General features: G+C 37.1%; 1 protein-coding gene across 3 annotated transcripts; it reads right to left on the reverse strand.

The window, feature by feature from the left end:
* Window positions 1-206: 206 nt before the first annotated feature.
* Window positions 207-26,551, reverse strand: LOC126970978 (far upstream element-binding protein 1). 3 transcript variants are annotated; one of them, XM_050817138.1, is made up of 16 exons: window positions 26,333-26,551; window positions 26,021-26,127; window positions 25,333-25,493; window positions 24,947-25,082; window positions 23,184-23,316; window positions 20,587-20,715; window positions 19,397-19,555; window positions 19,112-19,242; window positions 15,342-15,417; window positions 14,478-14,625; window positions 13,153-13,313; window positions 12,712-12,873; window positions 10,730-10,862; window positions 9,196-9,392; window positions 5,780-5,936; window positions 207-1,289 (listed from the first exon to the last, which is right to left on the reverse strand). In XM_050817138.1, exons 1-15 carry the CDS (start codon window positions 26,414-26,416, stop codon window positions 5,781-5,783), a joined length of 2,073 nt encoding a protein of 690 aa, XP_050673095.1. In that variant the 5' UTR covers window positions 26,417-26,551; the 3' UTR covers window positions 207-1,289; window position 5,780. The 3 variants fall into 3 exon arrangements, with proteins under 3 accessions (XP_050673095.1, XP_050673094.1, XP_050673096.1); XM_050817137.1 differs by having other exon boundaries at window positions 5,780-5,939; XM_050817139.1 differs by lacking the exons at window positions 24,947-25,082; window positions 25,333-25,493 and having other exon boundaries at window positions 5,780-5,939; window positions 26,333-26,549.
* Between the last annotated feature and the right edge of the window lie 92 nt (window positions 26,552-26,643).

The raw sequence follows: 26,643 nt of genomic DNA on the forward strand, positions 1-26,643 counted from the left end.
ACAGCCACAGTGTGCTAGCATCTTTCGAATCAAGTTTAAAGTATATTCAATAGTTTCATATTCAAAATCGGGAGAAATCAATGGCATTTTCAATCAATGTGAGAAAATCATAAAATCAAAATGGCACGTGAAGAAATCATTGTGTGCAGGGGTCACTTACCTCCGGGTCTGTGGAGAAAATGTGATTATAAATAAAATGAACACAATATCAATTAAACATACACTTTATGTCTTAATATTAGTACAATTTAGTGGGGGGAAGTGCAGAGGGGTTCCCCTCGTCCGCGAGTCGCGAAGCCGTCGTAATACCATGAGGAATGTGACACATTACCTTCCCACGTTCAAATACACACCTAAATAAATCGTTTGAAAAGCTTAAATTAAATATACATAAAAAAACTATCATCTACGCTCGATTTTGTTAGTAACCTAATGAGCCGCGAAGAGAGTGTACGAACCAGAATAGAAACCTAGACTTATATCTAGACACAATTTACTTTGGATGGTGATATATCAACGTCTGACTATACATAGTTTATATAACACACATGAAATAAAAATTCCGCACAAATGCAATGAAATATAGTTAAAGTCTAAAATTCAAACAAATCACAATCGGTGTTTTTAAACTGCGGATACGCTAAAACGATATGGCGAGGCATATTCTAATTTTATCAACAAATCTGCGACAATTTTTTTTCCCAAAATTTCTGGATACATTAAAACCCTCTCAATACCATTGTAGCGTCTCGATGTTCACTCAATACAGTGAGTTACCTCGATTCCTCGCTGCGGCGAAGTATCGCTTTCTCTTTCGTTAACCATCATTTGTTCACTGTCTCTCTCTTAGCTCCGTCGGCTCACTGTTACGTTTTAGGCTGTGTGGCTATATTCTAACCTGGACAAACTGTCATTGATCAATATCGGAGAAATAACATTCACAGTTTTACAATAATGGGAACAATATAATAAGAGTTTAGTTAAATAGTCCACACGGCCGTGAAATTATCATTGTTTTGCGACAAAGTGTGTAGTAATACTAAAAAAGCACATTTAATACACGATAAAAGATTTTCAAACTTCAACATTATATACTGTGGTCATAATGTTTGTATTCATATTGCTACACAATTCTGTTAGCGATATTTTAAACTACCCACATAAGTGATATGTGGCGAGTGAAATCTATTGGAAGTGAATTTTGGCTGTACGAACGTTTCGCTTATAATTAACAGATATAAACTATGTTATAGAGGTATCTTGATCCGTACGGGCTCGTCGGCTGGATTCTGCAAACAGACAAACAGAAAACATGGCAAAAAATCACATAATTACATATTAGCGTGACGGTGGCGGCTGTGTGGCGGTATCTATCTGTAAAACTGATAACCCTACGCACCCTAACCATAAATCAATAAACATTTACATACTGATGACCCATATGGTCCTGTAGTTAGTGAACATAATAAGCCAGGGGACCCGGGTTCCAACCCGGTTTCAAACATGGCGAATAGTAATGTTTGTTACGGAGTCACGGTCATGGTGTGTTTAATGTATTAAATATAATATATTGTTTACACCCATAGTGTGCGGCTAAACAGTTTGTGTGATAATGTGCTAGTTATTATATTGGTACAGGAAATTAAAAAAAATTTAATATGCATATAAACTGAAACCTTTCAAAACTTAGTTCAAACCGTTTTCCGCAACTATCCATCCAACCCATAGGTTCTCAACGTGGGCGATAACGCCCTCTTGTGGGCGTTTGAGACTTTCGGGGGAGTAGAAGACCCAGAGAAAATTAGGGGGCATTGAGATGGCGCAGATGGGTAGTGGTTAGATTTAAAAATACTTATAGTCTAAAAAGGCACAAAAATACACGAAAATACTCTAGAAAAAATCATATTCTCAAAGTGGGCGGTGAGCAAAATAAGGTTGAGAAACTATGATCTAACCTAACCTACGATATGTAAGGTAAGGTAAAAGGTGTGTCAAAATAAAAAAAAGGTAATGGGTAAGGATAATATATCAGTAATATTAGCATTTTAGTTTTAATCTCGCGATCGTAAAGCGCAACGATGCGTTGCCTGCACTGATTTTCGGGGCCTGAGGTAAAGAGCGGGAGCACCTCCCCCCGCTGTTCGCACACCTCGCCTGGCGCGCCTACAGTGTAGTGCTGTGCCGTAGTTGTCAGTTATCGTAAGCTTACCGTTTTATTGCGTTAATTCTGAAGTTGCAGTCTCGTTTTATTTTTTTTTCAATATTTTTACCTTATGTAAAATGTTAAACTTAAAGCCTACTCATCATGGTCATCAATTATGATCACAGCACTATCGCTATGAACTCTGCATTCAACTCGCGCGTTGACTGCAGAACGAGCGTACGTTCCTTCCCTGTCATGTTCAATATAATAAGCGGGTATTCCGCACACCGTAACGTCGTCGACCGTAAGCTGCGGTGCACGTCACTGCCCAATGTGAATTTGGTTGAAGATAACTTTTGTTACACCGTTAATAACGGCAAATTAAACTGACCGCTTCTACGCAATAAGCAATGCCACGTTGCGGAGAAGCCGACTACCGCTATATTGTACATTAAGTTAATTAAGCTTAACCTCTTCACATAACGCTCAAACGAATTTCAGTTATCTAATAGTGAAGATTCAAGAAGACATATTTAAAAAAGTAAGAATTCATCACAAAGTATAAGAACAACAGGAAAGTAAAACCGAATGACACTTCCGGTCAATTTATAATGGCCACTTAGAAAGAAAACATATTATTAACAAAAAAACCTTGAACCTAAATGTCAGTTAAGTATATAATTTACCATTGATAACCGCACGAAAGGTTGGGTTTTAAAAAGAAGTGCCAGAAACAGAATACCACACTGTTAAATAAATATTTACATTTATCTATATCTATCCAAATGATTACACAAATAATTTAAAATATTGTCTATGCCAAGAGAAACAATCTACAAAAACCAAACCCTAGACTCAACTTACGTTAAAGTGTAAAATGTAAGTAAATCATAAAAAAAGTGTGTGTGTACTTATGTATGCACGCAAGAAGTTATACTTCTTTGGCGTGAGAAAGCAAAAATCCTTAAAATTATTTATTCCTCCTGCTATTCTACGTTTGTAGAAAGATCAATATTGTAAAAATCTTGAAAAGATGGCTTTGACAATTAATTATTAAATAACGAATACGGCTGTGTGACCATGAACCCTTTGCCTGTCCTATTAATGGACGAAGAAACCAAAAAATAAATAAATAATGTCTCAAACGTCAGAAAATTTTAGGAACCAACTTCAGCCTGTTACTTTTGTGTTAGAGTGTTGCGCGCGCATATTAAAATTTCGCTCTCACCATATTTTCATAACGCGCCTAAAGAAGTACAACTTCAAAAATCAAGAGCTATTGAGTACAGCCGATGCATCAATTCACACACACTGTAGTGAGTTTCAATCTTCAGGCTGTCGCCTGGTGATCCAGAGAGTACTGTACATCATTTTTTGCATACTTCAGAGTTGAGAATATTGACGATTTCGTAGATTTGATGTTTGATGATTTACGTTGATTTTGTAATGGTATATTTATATAATATTATACTATATCAGTCATAAGAGCGCCGGTGGTAACACATTTGTACACACACACACAGATTATAAAAAGATTTCTATGTCTGTAACACCTAAATAGATAAAATTAATTATACGCATATGTAGATTTCAATAAAATAACAAAATTCACACAGCATGCATGTATAAAAACAGTTACAACGAACATACTTAGTAGTATATTATTTATAATACAACAATAATGGTGACATATACATGAGAAGTGAAATTTTAACCTGTGAATAAATTTTATAATGATACATAATAAACAAATTACAAAAATAATAATATTATAATGTGGGTGTGAAATACACTTTGATAAACAAACAATGTGCAATTTTTAAATGGTCAACCTTCTAAGTGTTAATGAAAATTGCAAAAAGATAAGGTTAGTAATTAATAAAAAATAGTCGTAGGATTATTTAAACTTTCTTGAGTCATTATTAAATTATTTATTAATCCGTTATCGCGAACCCACAACACTCACCCTGATGAAGGACCTCCGAATGGTTTGAAACTAGTCGGTACCGACACCGATCAAATGTGAGTAAAGCCGGATTAATAAATAATTTAGTCTTAGGATGTTTGGAAAGAGTTATTTTCATTGAAATAATAAGGCGAAAACTCTGCAGGGAGAGTCACGGGCGGTCACGCTGTCAAAGTCTCAAAAGCCCTTTCATATTATATAGTATTTATAAACTTGTAATAAAAACTTTTTACGCTGCACTATATGGTTCTTTTGATGACATTATAAGAATAAAAAAAGAAAAAAAGGGGAAAAATGGTGTTTCTGTCTATTTTTTATGTTTTTCTTTCTGTAACAATGAGTGAATCGATCGTCATCCGGAAATTTTAAGTGGAGCAAAACCTACTTCATACATTACTGAAGAATTAGGAATTGACTAGAAAACAGTTTGGATCACTTAAAAAAAGCCAGGCACACAAAAAAGCTCGAAAAAAAAGTCTTGAGTTATCATTTAAAATGCGAATATTTTCCCAACCTAATTTGGCGATGGCGCTACCATGAATGTAATGCATATAAATAGTGGGACAACTTCTTTCTGCCGCTATATACCTACATCGATATCTTGGCGTCTAGTCTTCAAGTATATGCAAAGGTTGTCACAGAAACTTGGCTAAATTGCTTGGTTAACGCTCAACAACAAGTAACTACAGTATAATACTACTAATTTGGTAACAAATTCACAAAGTAGTTAAGCCGTAGCTATTAAATTAATTATTATTTAAAATTTTACTTTGAATAAATATATTTTATTTTGACACGTCTAAATAGATTTAAATAAGTGTTGTAATGTAATTAATCGGTACGACCATAAATGGCACGGGCAGGAGAGAAACGCGTCCTTCGTTATCGCGCCCCATTGTTACTCTGTGTGGTGGCACAGTTGAGTCAGTATTTATATTTATTGAAGTGAAAATTTCTTTAGCCGCGTTGGGCATTTTTTGGTAGGATAAAATCTTATACGTAAACCCTTACGTCATCAACATGACTGGCGTATACGATAAATAAATAACTAAAATAAATATGTATAGATGAACACTTTTTGGATGTTTTTTTTATATATAAACACTGGTTGGGTTCGTGAATTCGCGTCACTGAAATATTTAAAGCAGTATATCTGTAGCTATGAAGCTGATGTATTGTGCAACATTAGTAGGTAGTGTATATCTTATAAGTAAATTTGTTCAATGAAAAAATTCAATGTTCACTGTGAATTTTTGAAATAGTGTTTTTGTTTGGTAATATATTATTGAAAATAAGTTTTAAAAATAAATTGCAATTCATTACGAGTAATGTGATAACATAAAATGTGAAACTTAAACTTGTTAATAATTAATTAGACAATAATTATTATTACTATGCGAGTCTGTAATTCTTAATTATTTTTCTATTATTATGATAATTAATATTTATTGTTTCCGACATGTAGACATACTTCCTCATCTAATCTTGTTATGTGTTATTTAACTAATACCATTTACTATATCAAATTAATTTGCATGCCCAGTTCAACCTGACGAAACATGTGAAACTGTAAGATTATACCATGTTTATACGCAAATAAAGAATCTAATTGATTGATTGATGGCAATTGATATTTTGTTTAGAAACATGTGTCCAGTTGTACCGCTCACCTCACTGGTGGTGGCCGCCGTCGGGCCCCTGTCCGTAGGGGTAGGGGTAGGGGTAGGCGGGCGCGGGCGCGGGCGCGTAGCCCGGGTACTGTCCGTAGGGGGGCAGGCCGGGCGACGCCTGGCTGGCGGGCGGCGCGGCCGGCGCCGCACTGGCCTGCTGCTGTGGAGGATGGTGGTGGGTGAACATAAAGGACGGACGGTCATCATATCAGCCAGAAGACGTCCACTGCTGGACAAAGGCCTCCCCCAAACATCTCCACGACGATCGGTCCTGCGCTGCCCTCATCCAACCTACTCCGGCAATCTTGACCAGATCGTCGGTCCATCTTGTACCTACCAACCTTACTGCCCCGACGGCCGTCTGTCGGCCGAACTATGTGCCCTACCCACTGCCACTTCAGTTTCATTGCGAGCTATTGTCTCCTACGGATGACTTTGGTTCTCCTACGGATCTCCTCATTTCTGATTCAATCTCGCAGAGAAATCCGAGCATATCCCTCTCCATTGCCCGCTGAGCAACAGTGAGCCCCCTCATAAAAACCATAGTTAGCGACCACGTCTGCGTTCCGTATGGCATCACTGGCAAAACACATTCATTAAAAACCTTCGTCTTCAGGCACTGTTGTATTTTGGACAAGAAAATTTTACGGTGCTTCCCAAACGCTGCCCATCCGAGTTGGATTCGACGAGTGACCTCTTTCCCGAAATTGGACCTACCCAACTGGATTATTGGTCCAAAGTAGACTCGTTAACAATTTCGGGAGTACAGTTCCCAACTGCTACGGGAGGAGTAGGTGCGACATGGGCATTATTCGTCTTCTCCATGTTCATTTTGAGACATACTCCTTGGGAAGCTGTATTGAGACCATCGAGCATATGGCTTAAGTCTTCCATGGTCTCTGCCATGATTACGATATCGTCTGCGAATCGAAGGTGGGAGATGTTGCCGTTGATATTGATGCCCAGCCTATTCCAGTCCAGACACTTAAAGACATTTTCCAATGCAGCGGTGAACGGCTTCGGCGATATAACATCGCCTTGTCTGACGCTCTGCTGCAGGCGGATAGGCTTAGAGAACTGATCCCAAATGCGGACTAACATGGGCGTATTACCATACAAATATTAAACTCGATCGATAATCAATATGGAACTTCTGAAGAAACTGAAGCACCGCCCAGATCTCAATCAAATCAAAGGCTTTCTCATAGTTCACGAACGCAAAGCTTAATGGCGGTTTATACTCCGCCGTCTTCTGCATAACCTGCCGCAGCATATGTATGTGATTTATCGTACTAAAGCCTTTTCGGAATCCGGCTTGTTCGGAAGGCACGAATTCGTCGAACCTGCGCACGAGACAATTCGTGATAACCCTAGAAAACAGCTAATATACATGGCTCAGAAGTGATATAGGCCTACCCGTAGTTCTTCAAAAGCGTTTTATCGCCCTTTTTGAAGAATACCGCCACTATACCTCTGTGCCATGCTTGCGGCGTTTTGCCCTCGAGAATGACGGAATTGAATTGCTTCTGGAGGATCTTCAGCACAGGAGTTCCACCAGCTCTCAGAAGCTCGGCTGTAATTCCATCATCACCCGGCGTCTCGTTGTTTTTAAGCTGTTTAAGGGCCATGCTAATCTCGTACAGGCTGACGTCTGGATATCTTCGGTATAATGTCGGGTTAGTTTGGCTCTTTTGTCTTCAGCCTTGTTTGTAACAGGTGCCCCGTGCAGTCCGTAGAACTTCTCGACCTCCCTCAAAAGTTCAGGCACAGACGAAACGACCCTACCGTCACCGGTCTTTAGCCTCGTCAGTTGGCGCTGCCCAATAGACAAATCCCGTGCGAATACTTTGGAGCCTTTGTTACGCTCTATGGCCGCCTTCACAAAATCTGTGTTATGGCGGCGTATAATTGGAGATTTGTCTATTTAGCTGCCTATACTGGGATGCATCGCCCGGTGACTGAAGGGCCATTTAGCTTGCTTTGGCGTTCTTTTTGTACGGCTGGCCTTAAAGAACTTAGACCCTGCCGTTTGAACAGCTGCCACGAACCTGTTATTAAACTCGTCCACATCAACGCAGTCACCGAGGCAACCGAAGCAGTTTTGCAATTCGTTTTCCAGTTTTTGGATCTGGATGGGTGCTGGATTGATATTCAATGTGACTCTTACTATGCGGTGATCACTCCCAGTTTTGACTGAGATTATCACAGAGACATCATTGAATGTATGTCTTTTGATCGACATGATGAAGTCAATCTCATTTTTGGTGGCACCATCGGGACTGATCCAAGTCTATTTGCGTTGTTCTGGCTTCATGAAGGAGTACATTATATAGAGATCCTCCTTCTCCATGAAGTCAGCCTGCATCTGGCCTCGGTAGTTCCAATTTCCATAACCAAATTACCCCACTCTCAACTCATCGCCACTACGTTTGCCCAGTTTTGCGTTAAAGTCTCCTATGACAACGTTGCAGTGGGTCTTGGGAGTGGGAATGGCTATTGAGATGTCCTCATACATGGCCTCCACCTCCTCCACTGAGTGTGTCGAAGTCGGAGCGTACACCTGAATGACCTTCAGCGAATACCGTTGAGTAATTTTGGGTATTAGGTAAGCTACCCTATTCAACACGCTCCCCACCTCAGTTACGTTGCTGACGAGAGAGACTTGTGCACAAGGAACCCGACTCCACCCTGGGACAGTTGGTCATCCTTCCGGAAGTAGAGGCGGTATCCGGATTATCGAGTCCTCACCCTGTCTTCGGACCTCAGATAACCCCATGACATCCCATCAAAGTCTGCTCAAACCTTCCTCCGGTTCCTCCAACTTAGCGTCGGTTCGCAGTGTCTTGACATTTTATGTTCATCGGTGGTAGCGTTTCCGAACCCGGGGATTCTTAGCAGTCCCTGCTCCGTCGCTTATGTGGCTGCTACCGTGGCCAACACGAACGAGGCCGCCGGGGACTGGGGGCTGGGACTTTCAGTGTTTGTTTAAATCTTTGGGGTGTTTTTTTGCCGTAATCGCTACGCTTGGCAGGCGGGTTGGCGATCGCAGTGGATGCTGCTGCCCATCCTCTGTTCCTTCAATTCCTTAGTCGCCTCTTACGACACCCACGGGAGGAGATGGGGTGGTGCTATTCTGGTGCGACACCACACACACCGTGCCGCTCAGGAATCTTGAAATACCCAAAAATTCTGAGCGGCGCTACAATTGTGCTCGTCACCTTGAGACATAAGATGTTAAGTCTCATTTACCCAGTAATTTTACTAGCAAATGAGACTTGACGGCACCCTTCAGAACGAAACACAATAATGCTCACACATTTCTCGTTCAAGGCTGAAAAAGGCGCCTTTGTGGTACCCAAAATCTAGCCGGCATCCTGTGCAAAGAAGCCTCTGACTAGTACTTGAAAAAAACTTACCTTCATCTTGATCTGCGCCTCGATAGCCTCGGCCTCCTTGACCTTGCCAATGCTGCGGTAATAGTCGGCCCACTGCGCGCTGTAGTCCGGCGTGGGTTGTCCGCCGCTGGGCGCCGGCGAGGGCGCGGGGCCGGGCCCTCCGGTCGGCGCGGGGCCGGGGCCGCCGGCCGGGCTGGAGTTGTTGTTGTTGCCACCTCCTGATAACGTATTAATTGATGAGACGTGTGACATGTACAGGACTGGAAGCCGTCATTTGAATTTCGAAAAATTTAATTTTGTAACCAAAATTTATCAACGATGCGGGATGCTCCAGCACGCGCCTCTCTCAGCGCTCTTATCAAGTGAGCCAACCGTTCGTTCATAAATTCTGGTTACAAATTTAATTTGCATAATTAATCCCGGAAGTGAGGGACATCACAATAACAAGTTGTCATTAATAATATTTATTCCTTGCGAGATAGTCCCGAGCTTTTCCCATAATATTTAACCTGTCACGTGACGTCATCGCATGTAGCGCGCTAACCTTACTGCATAATAAAACTGCCTTTTAAACTTTAACAACATTTGTTGGTGGATTCGAGTAATTCAACATCAAATTTAACAACAATACTACATTATAGTTGATGTGGTAAACAACATTTTTGGGTAAATGTGAAGTGAACTCGGAAGGGAATTGTTATATGTAGTATGTTAAGGTAAATAGTTGTTTGTATTTTCTGGTGTATTATTTCTAATGTAATGTTTGGATTATTATTTAAGGCAAATGTATGTTTAGTTTTAGATTAATTTGTTTGTTGTTTGTATGTAACACATAAGGTCTCCTGTAATATGTGATAGTTGCTATGTGTGGTAAATAAAATAAAAAACATTGTTGTAATATTATGTGTTTGAATGTTTCTGTTGCTTGTATAATGATTAAGAATAAAAACGGCAACCTCTAACACTGAGATCTATAGAGCGTACTTAAACCTGACTCAGACTTTACTTACGTAAAATTTTGCCGAGTGTGAAAATACACGAAATTTACTTTTTCATTATGACTATGAAACCGAAATAAATGATTATGCACATGCAGTCTACAGATGGAACCCAATTAAAGGTCCAAACTCATACCCACATATGCACACAATCACTCATACGCACACACACAAATTTCAGACTTGTTTCAATTGTGCGATTATTATAAAATTTGGTTTTTAATAATTTTTGTTTATTTCTATATTGCTTATCAAAGATTATGTATCCGCTAAAGAAGTTGCAAGATATTCCCAATACAACTTAATGGGAAGTCTCAACCACTAAAATGTGTTTGCAATCTTTGAAATAAACGAAATTTATTATATATTTATGCTAAGCTTAAACTTAACTTAGTAGTAGACCTCCATGAATATTATAAATATATACAATTTATGAATAGTTTATTTTGTCTCAAAAACATACAAGTCTACATTCTTATTGTTACACATAATATCATTAAACATACAAGTGTACATTCTTATTGTTACACATAATATCATTAGTCCCAAGTTCTTACCCATTTGTTGCTGCGACTTTGCCTGTTGTTCAATAACCTCTGCCTCCTTTATCATACCAAGTGAGCGGTAGTAGTCTATCCACTGTTGGGAGTAGTCCGGCTGCCCTGTTGATGGGTTTATCTGGACTTGTGGCTGGAAGGAGATAGATCTTTAGTATCAAAATCACTAAACAATTTGTTATTTTTAAAGTGATATCCCTCACTTCTGGGCTTAATTATACAAATTAAATTTGTAACTAAAATTTATTAACCATTCGGGACTCGAACCCGCGCGTCTCGGGTTCCGTCCGAGCGCTCTTACCAACTGTGCCAAACGTTAGCGTGACTCATGGTTCGTAAATCTTATGTCTTGTTCAACTCTCAGGTTGTGGCTCCATCTACAGGATCTACTTTACAGTTGACAACCTGCTCAACCTCAATAACTGATATTAACCTCAACAAATAATATTTAATTTAATCGCTCTTTCAAATCTAAAAAAATTGTTATTTTTAAAGTGTACATAAATTTTGTTTACAAATTTAATTTGTACATCTTAACCACTAATAAATAGAGTTAAGAGATAAGCTTGGAATACAGAAATATTCTTGGTATTTTATTAATAAACAATAGATTTTTCCCTAGCATTTTTGTAAAAAATTTGTTGTGATTGTGAGTCCTTTTGCCCAACACCATCAGATCTGTCTGCCATTAGATCTCCATCCAAAATAAATCTTTCATACATTCGTCCGGACCTGATTGTCCACAATCATGTCGGGATGTACAGTGGCGTACATTCCAATGTACACATTGGTTAACCTTAACCAACACTTAATTCCACATTCTCCTGATAAAATTCGTGCAGTCAATCTACATCCACATTTCTCGTATTGTTTCGAGCTCTTATTTCTACCCCATTGGAAGCACACATTGTGGCTACTGTGAACAAAGCCAACTCAATCCTGTACCTAATCAGAAAATCATTCCTCACCATTACCAAGAAAATATTTTTAAAAATCTATAAAACTTATATCAGACCATTACTGGAATATTCATTTCAGGTCTGGAATCCATATTTTGTTAAGGATATAGAATTGTTGGAAAGGGTACAGAGGCGAGCAACTAAGTTGCCCTTTGGAACTGAAAAATCTTACATATGAACAAAGACTTACAAAGCTTGGACAAAGCACCCTCAAAAGCAGGCGAGAAAGAGGCGATCTAATTGAAACATACAAAATACTAAATAATTATTATAATGTCCCAAATTTTGAGAGAATGTTTCCAAGGAAGAGCAATCCTAGACTAAGGGGACATGATATGAAGCCAGAATATCAATTAGCATCATCAAATCCATTACAACACTTCCTGACCAACAGAGTTGTTCATATATGGAATAGATTGCCCAAGGATGTGGTTAAATCAAAATCTGTTAATCAGTTTAAGAATAGACTGGACAAACATTTGATTTGATGTGGCAAATGATATAGACGCATGAGATAAAGCTGCTTAGTCTATTATAATTAATAATAATAATAATTTACCTTCTTTTCCGCACTCAACATTCACTGCGCCATAAGTAATAGTAAGAACACAGTATAAGCTAATGTGCACACACACAACCGCAAGTGCGCGCGAGTATCAACACAGCAATGTCGGCTTAGTAGTTTCCTTACTGCTTTAACTTATACATATACTGTGGTAGGTATGAACACACCTCTTGTTGGAATTATTCAGGTTGAACATAATCGCCGGATACCCCTTTACATGGTTACCTAATTTCACTTTTGTCACTGTCTTCCCAAAAAAACATAATTTTAATCTTATGAAGATTGTTACCTAATTGTAACCGGACTCTTAATAATAGCGCTACAATACAAGTGTTTAATATGCGTAATGTTTTATATTCGTTCACTGCTTAAATGTTACAAATTTCAATCCTAAACATAAGAAATTACAAAAAATATCAGTTTTATCCCGCTACCCTCAGTCGTTAATAATCATTTACCTGCGGTGGTTGTGGCTGCTGATGATGCCAGTGCGGGTTGTATCCCCAGGCTGGAGGTCCTCCGCCGTAGAAGTCACCTCCGCCACCGCCGCCGCCGCCGTTTCCGCCGCCACCGTTATTGCTGCCGTTGTCACTTCCACCATCCGGTATGAAGTTAACAGGCTACAAAAACAACTCATTTCAAAATACATGACTGGATTAACCTGTAGTTTTAATTTGGAAAAATCTTGTTTTCTAAATCGTTTTTCGTCATTAACCATCAGCGAGTCAGCCAGATTTATTTAAATTAATAGTCTAAGATAAACAACTACTTTTTTATTTATGTATGGGTGTACAATATCTTAATAAAAAATATCGTCTAAGTCATATGTGATATTTAAATACCATTTTGTCAATAATGAATGTGGCCTGACATTTGTAACTTCTACAACTTCAACTCACCATGCCGACTTTCTCCATGATGATCCGCTTGCAGTTCTCTACGGCCTCTGGGTGTCCCTTGATAAAGAATGTCCTGTTGTTGTTGTCTTGGTTCTGCACGCGTCTATCTAGTTCGCAGTGCGCGCCCGACTGCGCGTTGATCTGCTTAATCACCTCACCACCTGGTATTGAAATATTTCGTGTAAAAAAATTATAAATAACATTTTTTAATAACAAGTATTATAGCTAATAGGTCTGGCCTGACTTCTACTGCATACTTCATACTATACTACAACACTATATTTTATAACTACTCACACATCTATGGATTAGATGTCTATGTGACGTAAAAATGTCAATTAAAACCATGTACAAACGAACAGTTAGACCAACTTTGCTCCGAATGCTGGGGAATGAGAAAGTGTAACAAACTAAAAAATCTAAAAATGCAAGTCACCGAAATGAAAATGTTCCGTTGATCTGGACTGTGTTACTTGAGCAGACCAAATGCGAAATGAGTATATCCCTCCCAGGCACCTTAAAAATTGCAGCTATATGTCATAAAATGCAGGAGGGCCGTTTACGCTGGTATGGGCATGTAATGCGTAGGCACAAACGAAGATGAACCGAATCTCAATCAATGTTTGGAAGCAGTTCAAACTGTATAGTTCATAGAGTATACACTATTTTTAAAGGGTATTTGGTCTGGGCAAAAAGACGCAATGTAAGAATACCACAAATACAATTGTTGAAGATGATATTTTAGTTTGTAGCGTGCGATTTATTCAGCGCTAGGGATCAGGCTCTTCGAAACACTTCCCATAAAAAAAAATTTAAACATAGTTTAAACTGCAATCAGTCACAAGACTGCAGATGAGTTGGGTGAGTATGTTGTTAAGTTGAAGAGACCAGTGTCTCTAATGCCTTCCTAGAACAAATTTGGGTAGACTGAGAGCCGACCAGCATATTTCCTTTTGAATTTCTCTGAACACTGGTAACACCAAGATATTGGTGGATCTTGTCATTTCTGGAAAACCATGGGGCACTTGTGATAGTAGGCAGGATGTTGTTTTCCACATGTTGAATGAGTATGATGTTGCTTTTATTGGTTAAGCCCCACAGTGGAATCCCATAGGAACAGATGGGATTCAAAACAGCATTGTAGATCAGAAGCTTAGTTAGTAGACAGGACAGAGCTTCTACCCATAAGAGATTGAAGGTTACGGAACCTATGATTAATTTCATGCTGTTTCTTTTGATTTTGATGAACATTCAAAAACTGAAAAATGCGGTAGAAGACACAGTGTAGGCAATAACATAAATGACGTGACAAAGGCCTTAATCACCTCTGCCAATGATGAGGCCGCACTTGGCGTTGGAGACACTGAAGTTGACCCTCACTTCGGGCTGGTTGTCCTGCCACTGCTGCTGATTGTCTCGATCACGGCCACCGTTCTTGTTGCCGGGTCGGCCCCGACCGGATCTGATCGCCAACTGTAAATACACTTACATGAGATCTATCGTTGTTAACAGGCCTACACGAATGGCACCCACTCGAACGTGCCTTGTCGGCTGTTTAGGACATTTAAGTTTAATTATCCCGGTGTGGTTCAACAAAATTTGATTTTGAATGTGACAAGATAATAAATACTTTAATTTCATTTCTTAACACTCACTGCAAATGAAGATTAGGTGCATTACAAACTTTACTATGTTTATTACATAAAACTAGATAATTGTTTACTTGGCTGATTTACGACCTCGCCTGCGACTCGGGCTGCAACCCACAGCCAAGTGTATGTATAACAACTTAGCTCACATGTATCATTATATTGCTGCTTATCGACCAAAAATGTTTTAAAATGTAAAAGCGGCAATGTATAAGTAAGATATTAGTACCTATTAGTAGGATATAGTCGAAACTTATTATGGTGTAATTTGTGGCACGTTACATATTTCGACTTTGTTTTATACGAGGTGATGTGTCTATATGTATAGAACGTCATTAATAGTACTTAGTAGATAAAAAGGTGTTTTCGGTTTGCAATAAACTTAAAGATACTGATTAAAATTTTCACTCAAAGATGGGAGTGACTCATGGGTTTGAGACATGAGATATTAAGTTATATATATTTCAACTTTATTTTTATGACGTGTTTGACTCTATGTATGGAACGTCATTGACTACACACACTATTAACACTACTTACATTGACACTATTGATCAGGTCCTCGATCATCTGTCTGGCTTGATCCACTTGGTGCGGCTGCCCTTGTAAGTAGCATCTGAAAACAAAGAGAATGTAAGGCTGGATGTTGCGACAGCAAACTTGATTGCGTGTGTACAATTGTGAAGAAAAATGAATCCATTTTTAGCCTCTTTAATATGTGTATACTACTTACGTAAACGATTACGGAATAAAAGACGGAGAAGATATCATATTGCCCAATTATTATAGAACATCAAAGTGAAGGAGAAATTTATACAATATATCCAAACACGCCAGAACACGAATAATTGTTGTTTACGATGTTACGTACGCGCGTACGGTTGGTCGCTCAGGACTACCTAAGTAAAAATTGAAATTTAGTTAAGTATGATGCAGTGATATAAGTTGGAAAGCGAACCTGCATATAAGGTAGTCTATTTCGGCTATCTTCGTTATTTTTACAACATTATAGCCGTCATTTGCAATCCTATCAATGAATGCACGTTTCATACAATCGAGTGAATGGCTTTTTTCTTAGTTTCGATAGGCTGTCGCACTGAGCGCACTAATTTGACGCGCTCGACTGACGATTCTCGTGAGCGCGAGACGCTGTACGGACTGCGCTAAATAAATATCAGCGTTGGAATAAACGCGATCATATGTTTTCATTGTTATAGCTAGGCTTGACCGACGTCAGCGTTGACCGTCGGTGGAGCACTAAATACAGCCTTATAAGCCGAGAAAATATATGGCGGATTGTACTCTCAGTTACGGCAGTACAGTTAGCAAAAAATATACAAGCTTTCGCCTACAATAAATTCTTTGTTTCAGCTAATGAGTTTATTTTGTTGCATACAGCTTATTTTTAATTAAATCGGACGATTTAACCATTCTAAAACCCCATCTATTGTTCAATAATAAAGAGTCAATCAGTGCTAGAAACATTTACCATGTTATACTTCTTCCATTCATTATGCATTAAGGCCTGGATTCACTTTGATTAGTGATTAGTGCAGGTGATTAGTGATTAGGAGAAAACAAGTATGGACAGCGGCTGATTAGTGCAGATTAGTTGGCTGCGTAGTAACGTGATTAGAAGCGTGTTCTATTTATTGCGAGTGAAGTGCGAGTAGCCACGTCCGGCGCCCTCCCTTCCCCCCTCACTCGCAGCGTGCCTGTCACTAAACACGAGAGCAAAGTAATATTCCGTCGTATCTTCAGCAGCCAATTCCTTAAAGATTTGATGGCTAGCGCCATGAATGGGTCTCCTATTAATCCATTTTCGAACCCATATTTTTGGTCTTGCATGTTCAGCTTCGAAAAAGTTCTTCGGTTTCACATACCACCGCGCTTAATACTTCTTTAAGTATTTCTTGCAATTGCAAGCGCGCTTCTCTATGTTCGTCCATACTTGCTGATCGACGCCTAACAACTGAATTTACTAAACAGAGCCACTAAACAAGAATTGGACACTACTTGCACAAACACCTGCACTAATCAACCTCAATAACTAATCACTTGCAATCGTACTAATCAAAGTGAATACAGGCCTTTAGATACTAGCAGGGGCGTGCATATCATATAGGCAATTAGGCAGTGCCTACCCCGTTATAAACCTAAATAAATATAGCACTAGTGTTAAAGTTAATTTAATTTAAAACAGTACATGGAAAGAACAGGTTTATAATTCGGGCATGTAGCTGTTATAATAGAGCATACAGTCATATTGACATTTTTAATGAAAAGTTAAATGTTTTCAGATCACTGGTATGTGATAATTTAAATAATTACTGATTTTTTAACCCCATTCTTATATTTTTTTTCTGAATACTTAACTCATTTGTAACTAATTCATTATAGTATTGTATAATAGGCGTGTATAATATTGTGTAACTTATATAGCTTGTAATTAGTTGTTAATTTTGTATTACTTTTGTTTTGTGGTTTTTATCTTGCCGTTGCTTACCTTTTAACTAAAAGTGTCGTATAAATTGTTGGAAACTTCACTGGTGAAAGTGTAAGTTTTAAGATCTGTTAATATTTAAGTATCATAATACTGTTTGTTTCCTATACATAAATAAATGATTTACTTTAATTTTCTTCCGTTATTTTATTACCAAACTTCTATTGAACACCCACTCATAAAATTTTCCTTACGGTAGATACTAAATACCTACGGTAAGCAATCTTTGCTTATTCCAAAGCTCAACTACGACTAGTTAGATCCACAGTGCCTACCTTGCTAGAAAACCAATGCATACTAGTAACACTATAAAATCAACCTGTAGGTAAGGGTGTGGATTCTCACTAAAAAATTAATTTAATAGTGCACTTTGAAATTTTAGAATGTCTTGTGTGGACTGTTTGTTATCCGATATAAATAAAATAAAAATAATATTTTTTTATTTTTTGGAGCAACCTCATTATATAAGCACGTTGCTTTCAATTATAAATGAGGCTTCAGTTAGTATTTGAGTATTATTTAAATTGTATTTATAATATTGTTTAAATTAATATTTAACATGTAGTTGGATAATTTATATTTGTTAAATAAATTCAAAGTGTCGTCAGTCTAAACAAAGAAAGTCATTTTGTCGAGTTAATTGATCTTGTCGAGTCTTTTAAATGATGAGCTGAGAAAAGATTATTTTGGTGACAGCAACACACTTCAGCTATCACGGCACACACTATTCGAAGCAGTGTAGTGGCAGAAAAAATTAATAATGTTGAAACTGTGTGTCATTTGCAAGATGGTATGAAAACTGGACAGTTAAGCAGTGGAAAAATCTTGTTTTTTCTGACTAAGTAGATATAAATCAACAGGGTATGCTTTGATGAAAAACACTATTTATACCAAAAAAAATTCAATTAGGCGTTATTTTGCGGAAATCCATAAATATCCAAATGATTTTATTGAGTATAAAATCCGCTAACTTCGCCTCACGTGTTGACTCGTAAAATTCTGGCACGATACTTAAATATGTTAATAAAGCTATATTTATAACGCCCTCTGAATAAATCATTCGACACTTAATACACAAAAGTGACATTATATAATGGTAGAGGAAATTTGCAAATTTAGGGTTCATTTCAGGATATGGTGTTGGACCTGTTAAGCTGATTGAAGGACACATGGATCAATCCAATACAAAAATAAACTTGTATAAAAAATGTAATCATATGCTGAATATTTTCTTCTAGTTATTTGGACATTTCAGCACAAAAATGATCCAAAGCATACTACAAGTAAAATCTATTCTACAGGCTATTTCATAATTTATCTATTTCCGTCTACAAAGTTACACAACCACAAAACCACATTAAAAGAATTATTGAATAAAATTTGTGGAATGAAACTGCTTAGTGATTTATATCTTTAACTACCCTCTTCTTTGATCTAGAAAAAAAGGCACAAGAGCCCTGATAAATGTTATGCAGACATGACAGTACAGGACACACATCAGTGTCATATGAAACAGACATATAAGACAAGATTTACCATTGGGAGGCTCCTTTGCACAGGATGTAGGCTAGATTATGGGCACCACAACGGCGCCTATTTCTGCCGTGAAGCAGTAATGTGTAAGCATTATTGTGTTTCGATCGGAAGGGCGTCGTAGCTAGATAAATTACTGGACAAATGAGACTTAACAACATATCTCTCAAGAATCCTGAGTGGCACTGCATTGTAATGGGCAGGGCGTATCAATTACTATCACCTGAACATCCTGCTTATCTCGGCTTTTACTGTCATAAAAATGAATACCAACCTCTTATCGCCAGGTCCTTCGTCTCTCTCCTGGTGGAACTGCACCCGGCATCCCGAGTCACTCTGTATTTTCTTTATCATGTCTCCGCCGCGGCCAATCACCACGCCTACAGCTATCTTCGGCACCAGTACCTACATCATATTAAATTTTTTTATTTGGGAACAAATGATAAAACAAGCATTTCAGCGTATGATAATCTGAGTAAGTAATGAACTACAAAACAACCGATAGCATCATCAATTATTATCATATATATCATATAATTAAATTGTAATATACACTTACCTCTGCAGATGTGAATCCGTTGCCTTGCTCCTGGTAGCTGTCGTCAAAACGGTTTCCTCCTCCGCCTTGATTGGAGTCCTTGTCTTGCAGCAGTTCATACACAAGCTGCTTAGCGTGCTCGACCTTCTGAGGGTCACCAGATATGCGAAGCGGCTTCTCCTGAGTGACAGATCATTTACAATGAGTGCTGCTACATTGCTACTGAGACTGGATATATATAAATTTGAAACTGACTAGATATATATTTGAAACAGATTGTGAGACAATTAATGAAACTGTCAGTTTCATTAATATAATGCATTATGCATTATAATGCAAAATATTTTTCGTTTCTCTTACTCGGAAAGTATTGCTGTTTTGATCTGATTATTGGGTAGAAAATGTTGCTTCCCTCCACAAAGAGGGAAAAACTCATACAAATTACTTCCCACCCAAGGGCCGGAATGAACTTTAAAAATAGAACTGCTGTCAGCTGTGAAGAGTTTTATGTAAAAGAAAAACTAATAAAAAATACTGTGACTATGTGACTTTCTAAACAGTCAGTGTGAACTTAGCACAAACTTCTTTGAGCGGAATAAGCCGCAACAATTACGCGGTGAGTTCCATATTTAAAATTCAAAAAGTCGACATAAATTGTCCTAATTTGACACTTAATTTTAAATGGGTACTACTAATATTATTACATATTATCAATGAATAATTTAGATAAACAAATAGTTTTATTTTCCTCATATTCGAAATGAAAAGTAGACTGTTTAACACGGGTAAAAAAATCAATTCCTACTCGGACTATAGCCGCCCTCGTTGCGCTCGCGCGTCTAAATACCTCGGGAATTGATTCTTTCGACCCTCGGTTAACAATCTACTATATTATGACTCAATGTCCATTCTTGTACAATTAGTTGACTATGGTTGTACTTTCAACGTTGAAGTTCTCATTGAGATCTAGAAAATTATATTCTATTCTTCCTATTGTGGCCTCTGTAAACTGATCCTTAGTGCAAGATGTCAGCTACATGTGTCATTGGGTCGAGTCACTGTAATATATAAACCAAGCTTGGTGTATTTATACCATTTGGTATACCGTAAGAGATGCTCAACTAACATTAGAATTTAGAAAATGAAGTTAATGACAACTTCCAATTGTTTAGCAGCCATTCTAGATTAAAATTGAAAAAAAAAAAGCTTACATATTCAGTGTTGGGCCCATCTTGAATAACCACCATTTTCGCACCAGATTGTTCTTGAAGCTGTTTGATAGTCTTCCCACTCTTGCCAATTATCAAACCAACCTTTGGCCCAGGTAGTATGATTTCCTCCTGTCCATATTAAGACAAATTAAAAAAATAATCATTCACTTAGTTTCGTAACACTGATTTGATTTATAAAACATCATCAAAAAAATTTCTATTTTCAGATTTCATATTAGAAATGTAATATTTCTATTTATGAGAACATTATATAAGATAATGTGATATAATATAAGATCTTTATAAGATTTTACATGCATGCTATTATTACATTATTGTTATATTTTATAATACATTTAACCCCTTATTCATAAGTCTGCTAACTTAAAGCATTGCTAATTCTCACTCTGTCTTCTTCTATTGACCTAAGTCAGAATGAGAAAAATGACTCCTAAGCGGCTGTTTAAAGTGAGTGGACCATTATGAGTAAGGGGGTTAGGCTGTATTTCCAACAACATATTAATTTGAAAAAATAGATCTATTAATAATCCTTGTTTGTAATTATGCTATTCATAAAAATAATTGAGTCTATACTTAGTCTGGCTATAAATACTTTAACAATTAAAAATAAACAAAATATTACATTTGAATCTGTCATTTTCATAATGATTGTTCATTGAGTTTTCTCATTTTGGCGCCAATACATTGTACAATATTTTGCGATATTAAAATGGAGTGGAGTGATAAAGAGAACCGATTCACTGTGATTGCATTACACAAAGTAGGTATAGAGCCAAATGCAATTTTTAAAACTCTTCATGTACTCTGTATTAGTCAAATGTTTGTGTACTGGGCTATTAATAGGTACAATGAGACCTGTGAAAGAAAAAGGTCTACCAGTGGGAGGCTCCTTTGCACAGGATGCCGGCTAGATTATGGGTACCACAATGGCGCCTATTTCTACCGCGAAGCAATAATGTGTAAGCATTATTGTGTTTCAGTCTGAAGGGCACCGTAGCTAGTGAAATTACTGGGCAAATGAAACTTAACATCTTATGTCTCAAGGTGACGAGCGTAGTTGTAGTGCCGCTCAGAATTTTTGGGGTTTTTCAAGAATCCTGAGCGGCACTGCATTGTAATGGGCAGGGCGTATCAATTACCATCAGCTGTACGTCCTGCTCGTCTCGTCCCTTATTTTCATTAAAAAAAAAGATCTGGCCATCCACATGGCAAGACTAGGTGCACTGAATTAGAAATTATAGTCTATACATTGAAAATCAAGCAGAAAGTTGAAGAATATTCTTTGATAACTTAACATTGATTTTAGTATTTGCATGGTAAGAAGCCACCCATTACTTCCATTACTAATTTGGAGGGAATATAATCTTAAAACTACAAAAACACAAGGTAGTATTGTTTATGGATGAAACTTCACTCATATTCAAATTAAAAAGTATCAAGTATGACGAAGTAAATTACATACTGGTTCTATATTTCACCTGTTGTTAGGTGATCACGCTAAGTTTCAAGCTCACGTTTAAGGAAAGTGTACACGCTTTTTTTTAGGTACCCATGTCATATGCCGGAAACACCGCACAAGTAAACTCATTCCACAGCTATCTTGTTATTCTGTTCTGTTAGCATGCTCTCAATATTGATACTTAGTTTGAGTTTCTTGCCACTTCATCTTATTAAAGCTAGATAAGCTTTTGGGGTTGGACTTAGTAAAAAATATTGTAGTGGATAGAGCTATAGTCCACGATTATAATTATACCACTCTTATTACAAGGTAATGCAACGTCTTCAAGTAAATAACGAAAAAAGTTCTAACCTTAAACAGGTAAATCACGTAAATAAACACTACATGGTCGTTGACATCGCGGCGGGAGGCTAAAAACTGTCATGAAATGATTTTGGTTTGTTCGTAAAATATTAGGACAGGCAAAGGGTTCAAGCCCATACATCCATAAATTGTATGAAAAACAGTGAAATGAAATGTAAAAAATAGTCTGTGACAGATTAGACGGCTTCATCAATAATTATTTTTAGATAAAAGGAAAACATTTATAAAAGGGTTCAATGTTCATGTTCATCAATCCTCAAAGCTCTATCAACTACAATGTTTTTTAAATTAGCTAGTTTAGGTTATGTTAGAACAGTTTAAACGCACGAGCCAAGCGTAGCGTGCCGCGGCAGTGTCTGGCGAGTGCCAGAACCGAATTGTAGGCGTTTCCCCCCCATTAACAAATTAGGGAGGGGGAAGATAGAATTTTTTTTCGTTTTTTCTTGAAAACTTTGTATTAAGTCAGTAGTTAAGTATTTTTAATAAGAGTAGTAAGCACTATACTCGCGGACCAAAGCTCTATCAATTACAATTCATTAAAATTGGTTAGGTTATGTTAGAACAGTCAAAATCCTGTCCCAATCCTTAAAAATATCATAATTTGAGGTTAGGTTATAGTATTTATAATGCTTTTTTCTCTGGAACCTTTTTACCTTGTAATAAGAGTGGTAGCATTACAATATTTTTTAACTAATAATTTGTGCTATGGGATACTAAGTTTTAACCAGGATGTAGTTTCAGAATTAGTACTTACAGTGATACCAAGGCCGCCACCTCCGCCGCCGCCACCACCACCACCCATAGATCTGGGCATAGGAGGCATGCCTTGTTCCTGATGTTGTGCATTCTCACGGCCACGATGATTTACTATATTGTTCACCAGCTCCCTAAAACATACATAAAAAGTATTTGTGTGTTAATGAAGAGTTAATATTTTATACTGCATATATACTATTCACAAAAAGTTTAAACTAACAAAAACAATAATTAATGCATGCAGCCAAAACCGTTTAAGATAAAAAAAAATGTATTGAACTAGATGAGTTGCTGTAGTCCATTCAAACACCACTTCACTAATCATAAACATACATGTCAAAATGAACAACTGTTTTAAGCATGACATATCCAATTTTTCACCTTTTAATAGCCTTTAAAGTAGCAAAATCACTGCTTGATCATACACAAGATACTACACCACACAAAGAACAATATTTTACTAAGAAAAATCATGTCAACAACCACAATATGTGTATATTAATTGTGTGTGACAGAAGTGAGTAATATGTCTATCACCACATTTACATTCAGCCTATAGGCACTGCAGTGAACAGCACATTAGTGTTAACACAATCTAGCTTAAATTGAGCTTACTGCTCCTAGCACTACTTCTAATAGATGTTTTATTTGTGCTGCAGTGAGTGTTTATAATCCGCCACCTAATCACTAGTGATGTGCTAAATAGATCACTGAGCTGAAAAGACAAATACATTCCTCATGGATACAAAGATCAATCTTTTAGCTTATCATATCTCAGACAGCTCAGTAAAAAAAATCACTTGTTTGAAAACATTCACTCAATTCCCTCGGTACCTTAATTTCTTTGTTAGTTACATTTATGATGACATACATAACAAGACAAAAAGTTTAAAATAGTATCTAGCAAAATTGATCTTAATACTTGATACAATAATGTCAATTTAGTCTTAATAACTTGTTGCATTTGATGCAAAGTTATCACCAAATTTATTATACATTCAAATCTCAATGTTTTTATGATAACACTCAAATACAAAGATAGCTGAACGAATGCACATCACAGTGACACAGCAAGCTATAGATTATAGTACTCTTTGGTGAGCTACTTAGATATAGTGAACTACTTTTAAATCACTCACTCAGGAGCTACACAACTCTACTGATCTCTTTGCTAGGCTCTTGGATGAAGCAGATGTGTAAGTAGTCCGAAAAGGTACCTTAAAGTAATCATCTTGATGATTACAGCAACTTACCCGACAAAATTTTATTGTAAAAATTATTTGTATGTAAAATATTTTTTAATACACTTTTGAATTATCTTTACATATTTTATTTTTAAGCATAAACCTCACCATTTTTTTTAAATTACTACTCTAGATTTCTTTTTTTCTATATTGACAATAATTTTCATATATAATGGAACACTGAAAATATAACATCTGCAAACTCCAAAAGTCAACAAGAATTAGAGTGGCAGAACTGAATGTAAATGAGGGGTATAATACAACATTTTTAATTTGTTTTCTTGTACATAACAAAAGACAGTCCCTACTGTTGTTATAACAGATTATGACTGAAAATCATAGTTTTGAAATCAATACTTTGATCTACATGTGATCTATTGAATGCTTGAAATTGGCATGATTTTTAAAGATAACATGAGCCTTAATAAAATAATGCTATGTTAACAACATAAGCGGAATATAAAAATTGTCAGTTTGCTTCTATTAAACAAAAACCGCTTAGTAAACATATAATTACTTGGCCCTAGCAATTGCTTCTTGAGATCCTGTTAGGGTACAAAGTCTGTCAGCCTGTCCTGACTCAGGCGCCATCTGTATCTTGCAACCAGACTCCGCTTGCAACCGTGTGATCTGCTCCCCTCCACGACCAATTACTGTCAAATAGTTTTGTTAACAATTTATTCCAGGAATACAAAAAAAAATATAAAAAGCAAAGATATAACTTGCGGTATATCACTTATGCAGCCAGCCAGAAGGCTCCTCACTTTTGGTACATTATTAGGGAGTAAGATCTTCATATGGATGGCAACTAAGGTGATAATCCACAAACTTGTAAGCAATAATCCATTCCCCACACCAGGTCATCCAATCCACATTAAGCTCGGGTATGTCTATACTACTCACTGAGGCCGACCATTTTATCAGGAACCCTGATATACTCATTGATGGTTTGGTCATTCATCATGTTGGGGGGGCCAGGTGGAGCCGGAGGTGATGCTGTGTTGGCTGCTAGCCTTGCTGCAGCAGCTGCCGCTGCCGCCGCCGCCGCTGCTGTTGCTGATGCGCTGTACAATATTGTGTATTGAAACTCTTGATTCCTAATCCATATTGTTCTAAACTACCATCATGCTCCTTAATTTATACAATTTTATCCATTTGTATAATAATATCCCAATTAGATGGGTGTTTCCATTTGTCTATATACTTTCAATTGTAATTATATTTTTGTTAATGTTTCATTAAATCTTCTCTGGTTATTTGTCCAGTTTCAAACTAATAAATGCTAAATGACAAGATTTAAAATGCTGAAATTTAGAATTTAGTAACACAACAAATATGCATGAAATAATATCTCCAAATTAGAAGCAAACTGACACAGAACCCGAATAATTTAATAAATGTTACCTACATCCAGCTTCATTACTACAATGCTGACTTTGAGGCTTATAATAATTATAATACACTAATAACTATACAAGCTCATATTTTTTGTTGAGGTTAATTTAATCTGTACATTATCTGAAATTCTGTTAGACGACAAATTTATTTCAAGATGTAAAATAGCATGAAACTACCACCTCGACTTTCTTACCTCATAGGTGGTGGAGAATATTCCACTGAAGCCAGTTTTTTGGAGCTAGGTTCAGGTCCGTCTTCAAGGGGTCTTTTGCTACCACCACCTTCAATCTTAGCGGCAACCTATGTAAATTATAATAAATTATTTAATTAATTCGAAATAATTTCAAGATAGAGGTTAGCCAGTTTTGGGGGCAGATCAGAATTTACACAAAATGTAATTTAATGTGTATAATAAGATAAGAACGGCGCCAAATAATAACTTAAAATTATTTTGGTACTACAACAAAACCAGTGTCAGGGGAAATAAAATTTTGTCGCGACTTACCAATCTTGCACGTTGTACTGCAGCCGCAAATCCAACTGGTTTACTGTTGTTTTGAAGCGTAGCCATAGAAGAATAATCACTCATGTTTGATTTACATTAAGCATTCAACCACGCAAAACGGCAGCCATTAAGAATAAACAGAAGAGCAAAATTATTACGTCCCTTCCGATTCCTTAAATATTTAACAAGAGAAAGAGACGCGCACCAAAGACAAAAATTTTAATGTGACGTGATCGAGTCTGAAAAGAAATGTCAGGACGACCAAATATGGACCAATCAAAAACGGTTATTTAAAATCTTCATCCATAGAC

The sequence above is a fragment of the Leptidea sinapis genome, chromosome 22, assembly GCF_905404315.1.
Source record: "Leptidea sinapis chromosome 22, ilLepSina1.1, whole genome shotgun sequence".
NCBI classification, from domain to species: Eukaryota; Metazoa; Arthropoda; class Insecta; order Lepidoptera; family Pieridae; genus Leptidea; species Leptidea sinapis.

Excerpts from the sequence above, each read along its gene's own strand:
- LOC126970978 (XM_050817137.1), bottom strand. The coding sequence starts at position 26,416 with ATGAGTGATTATTCTTCTATGGCTACGCTTCAAAACAACAGTAAACCA. Across the intron at positions 26,128-26,332 it reads CAGTACAACGTGCAAGATTG|GTTGCCGCTAAGATTGAAGG; the intron begins GTAAGTCGCGAC and ends TAATTTACATAG. Across the intron at positions 14,626-15,341 it reads ACCTGATCAATAGTGTCAAT|TTGGCGATCAGATCCGGTCG; the intron begins GTAAGTAGTGTT and ends GTGTATTTACAG.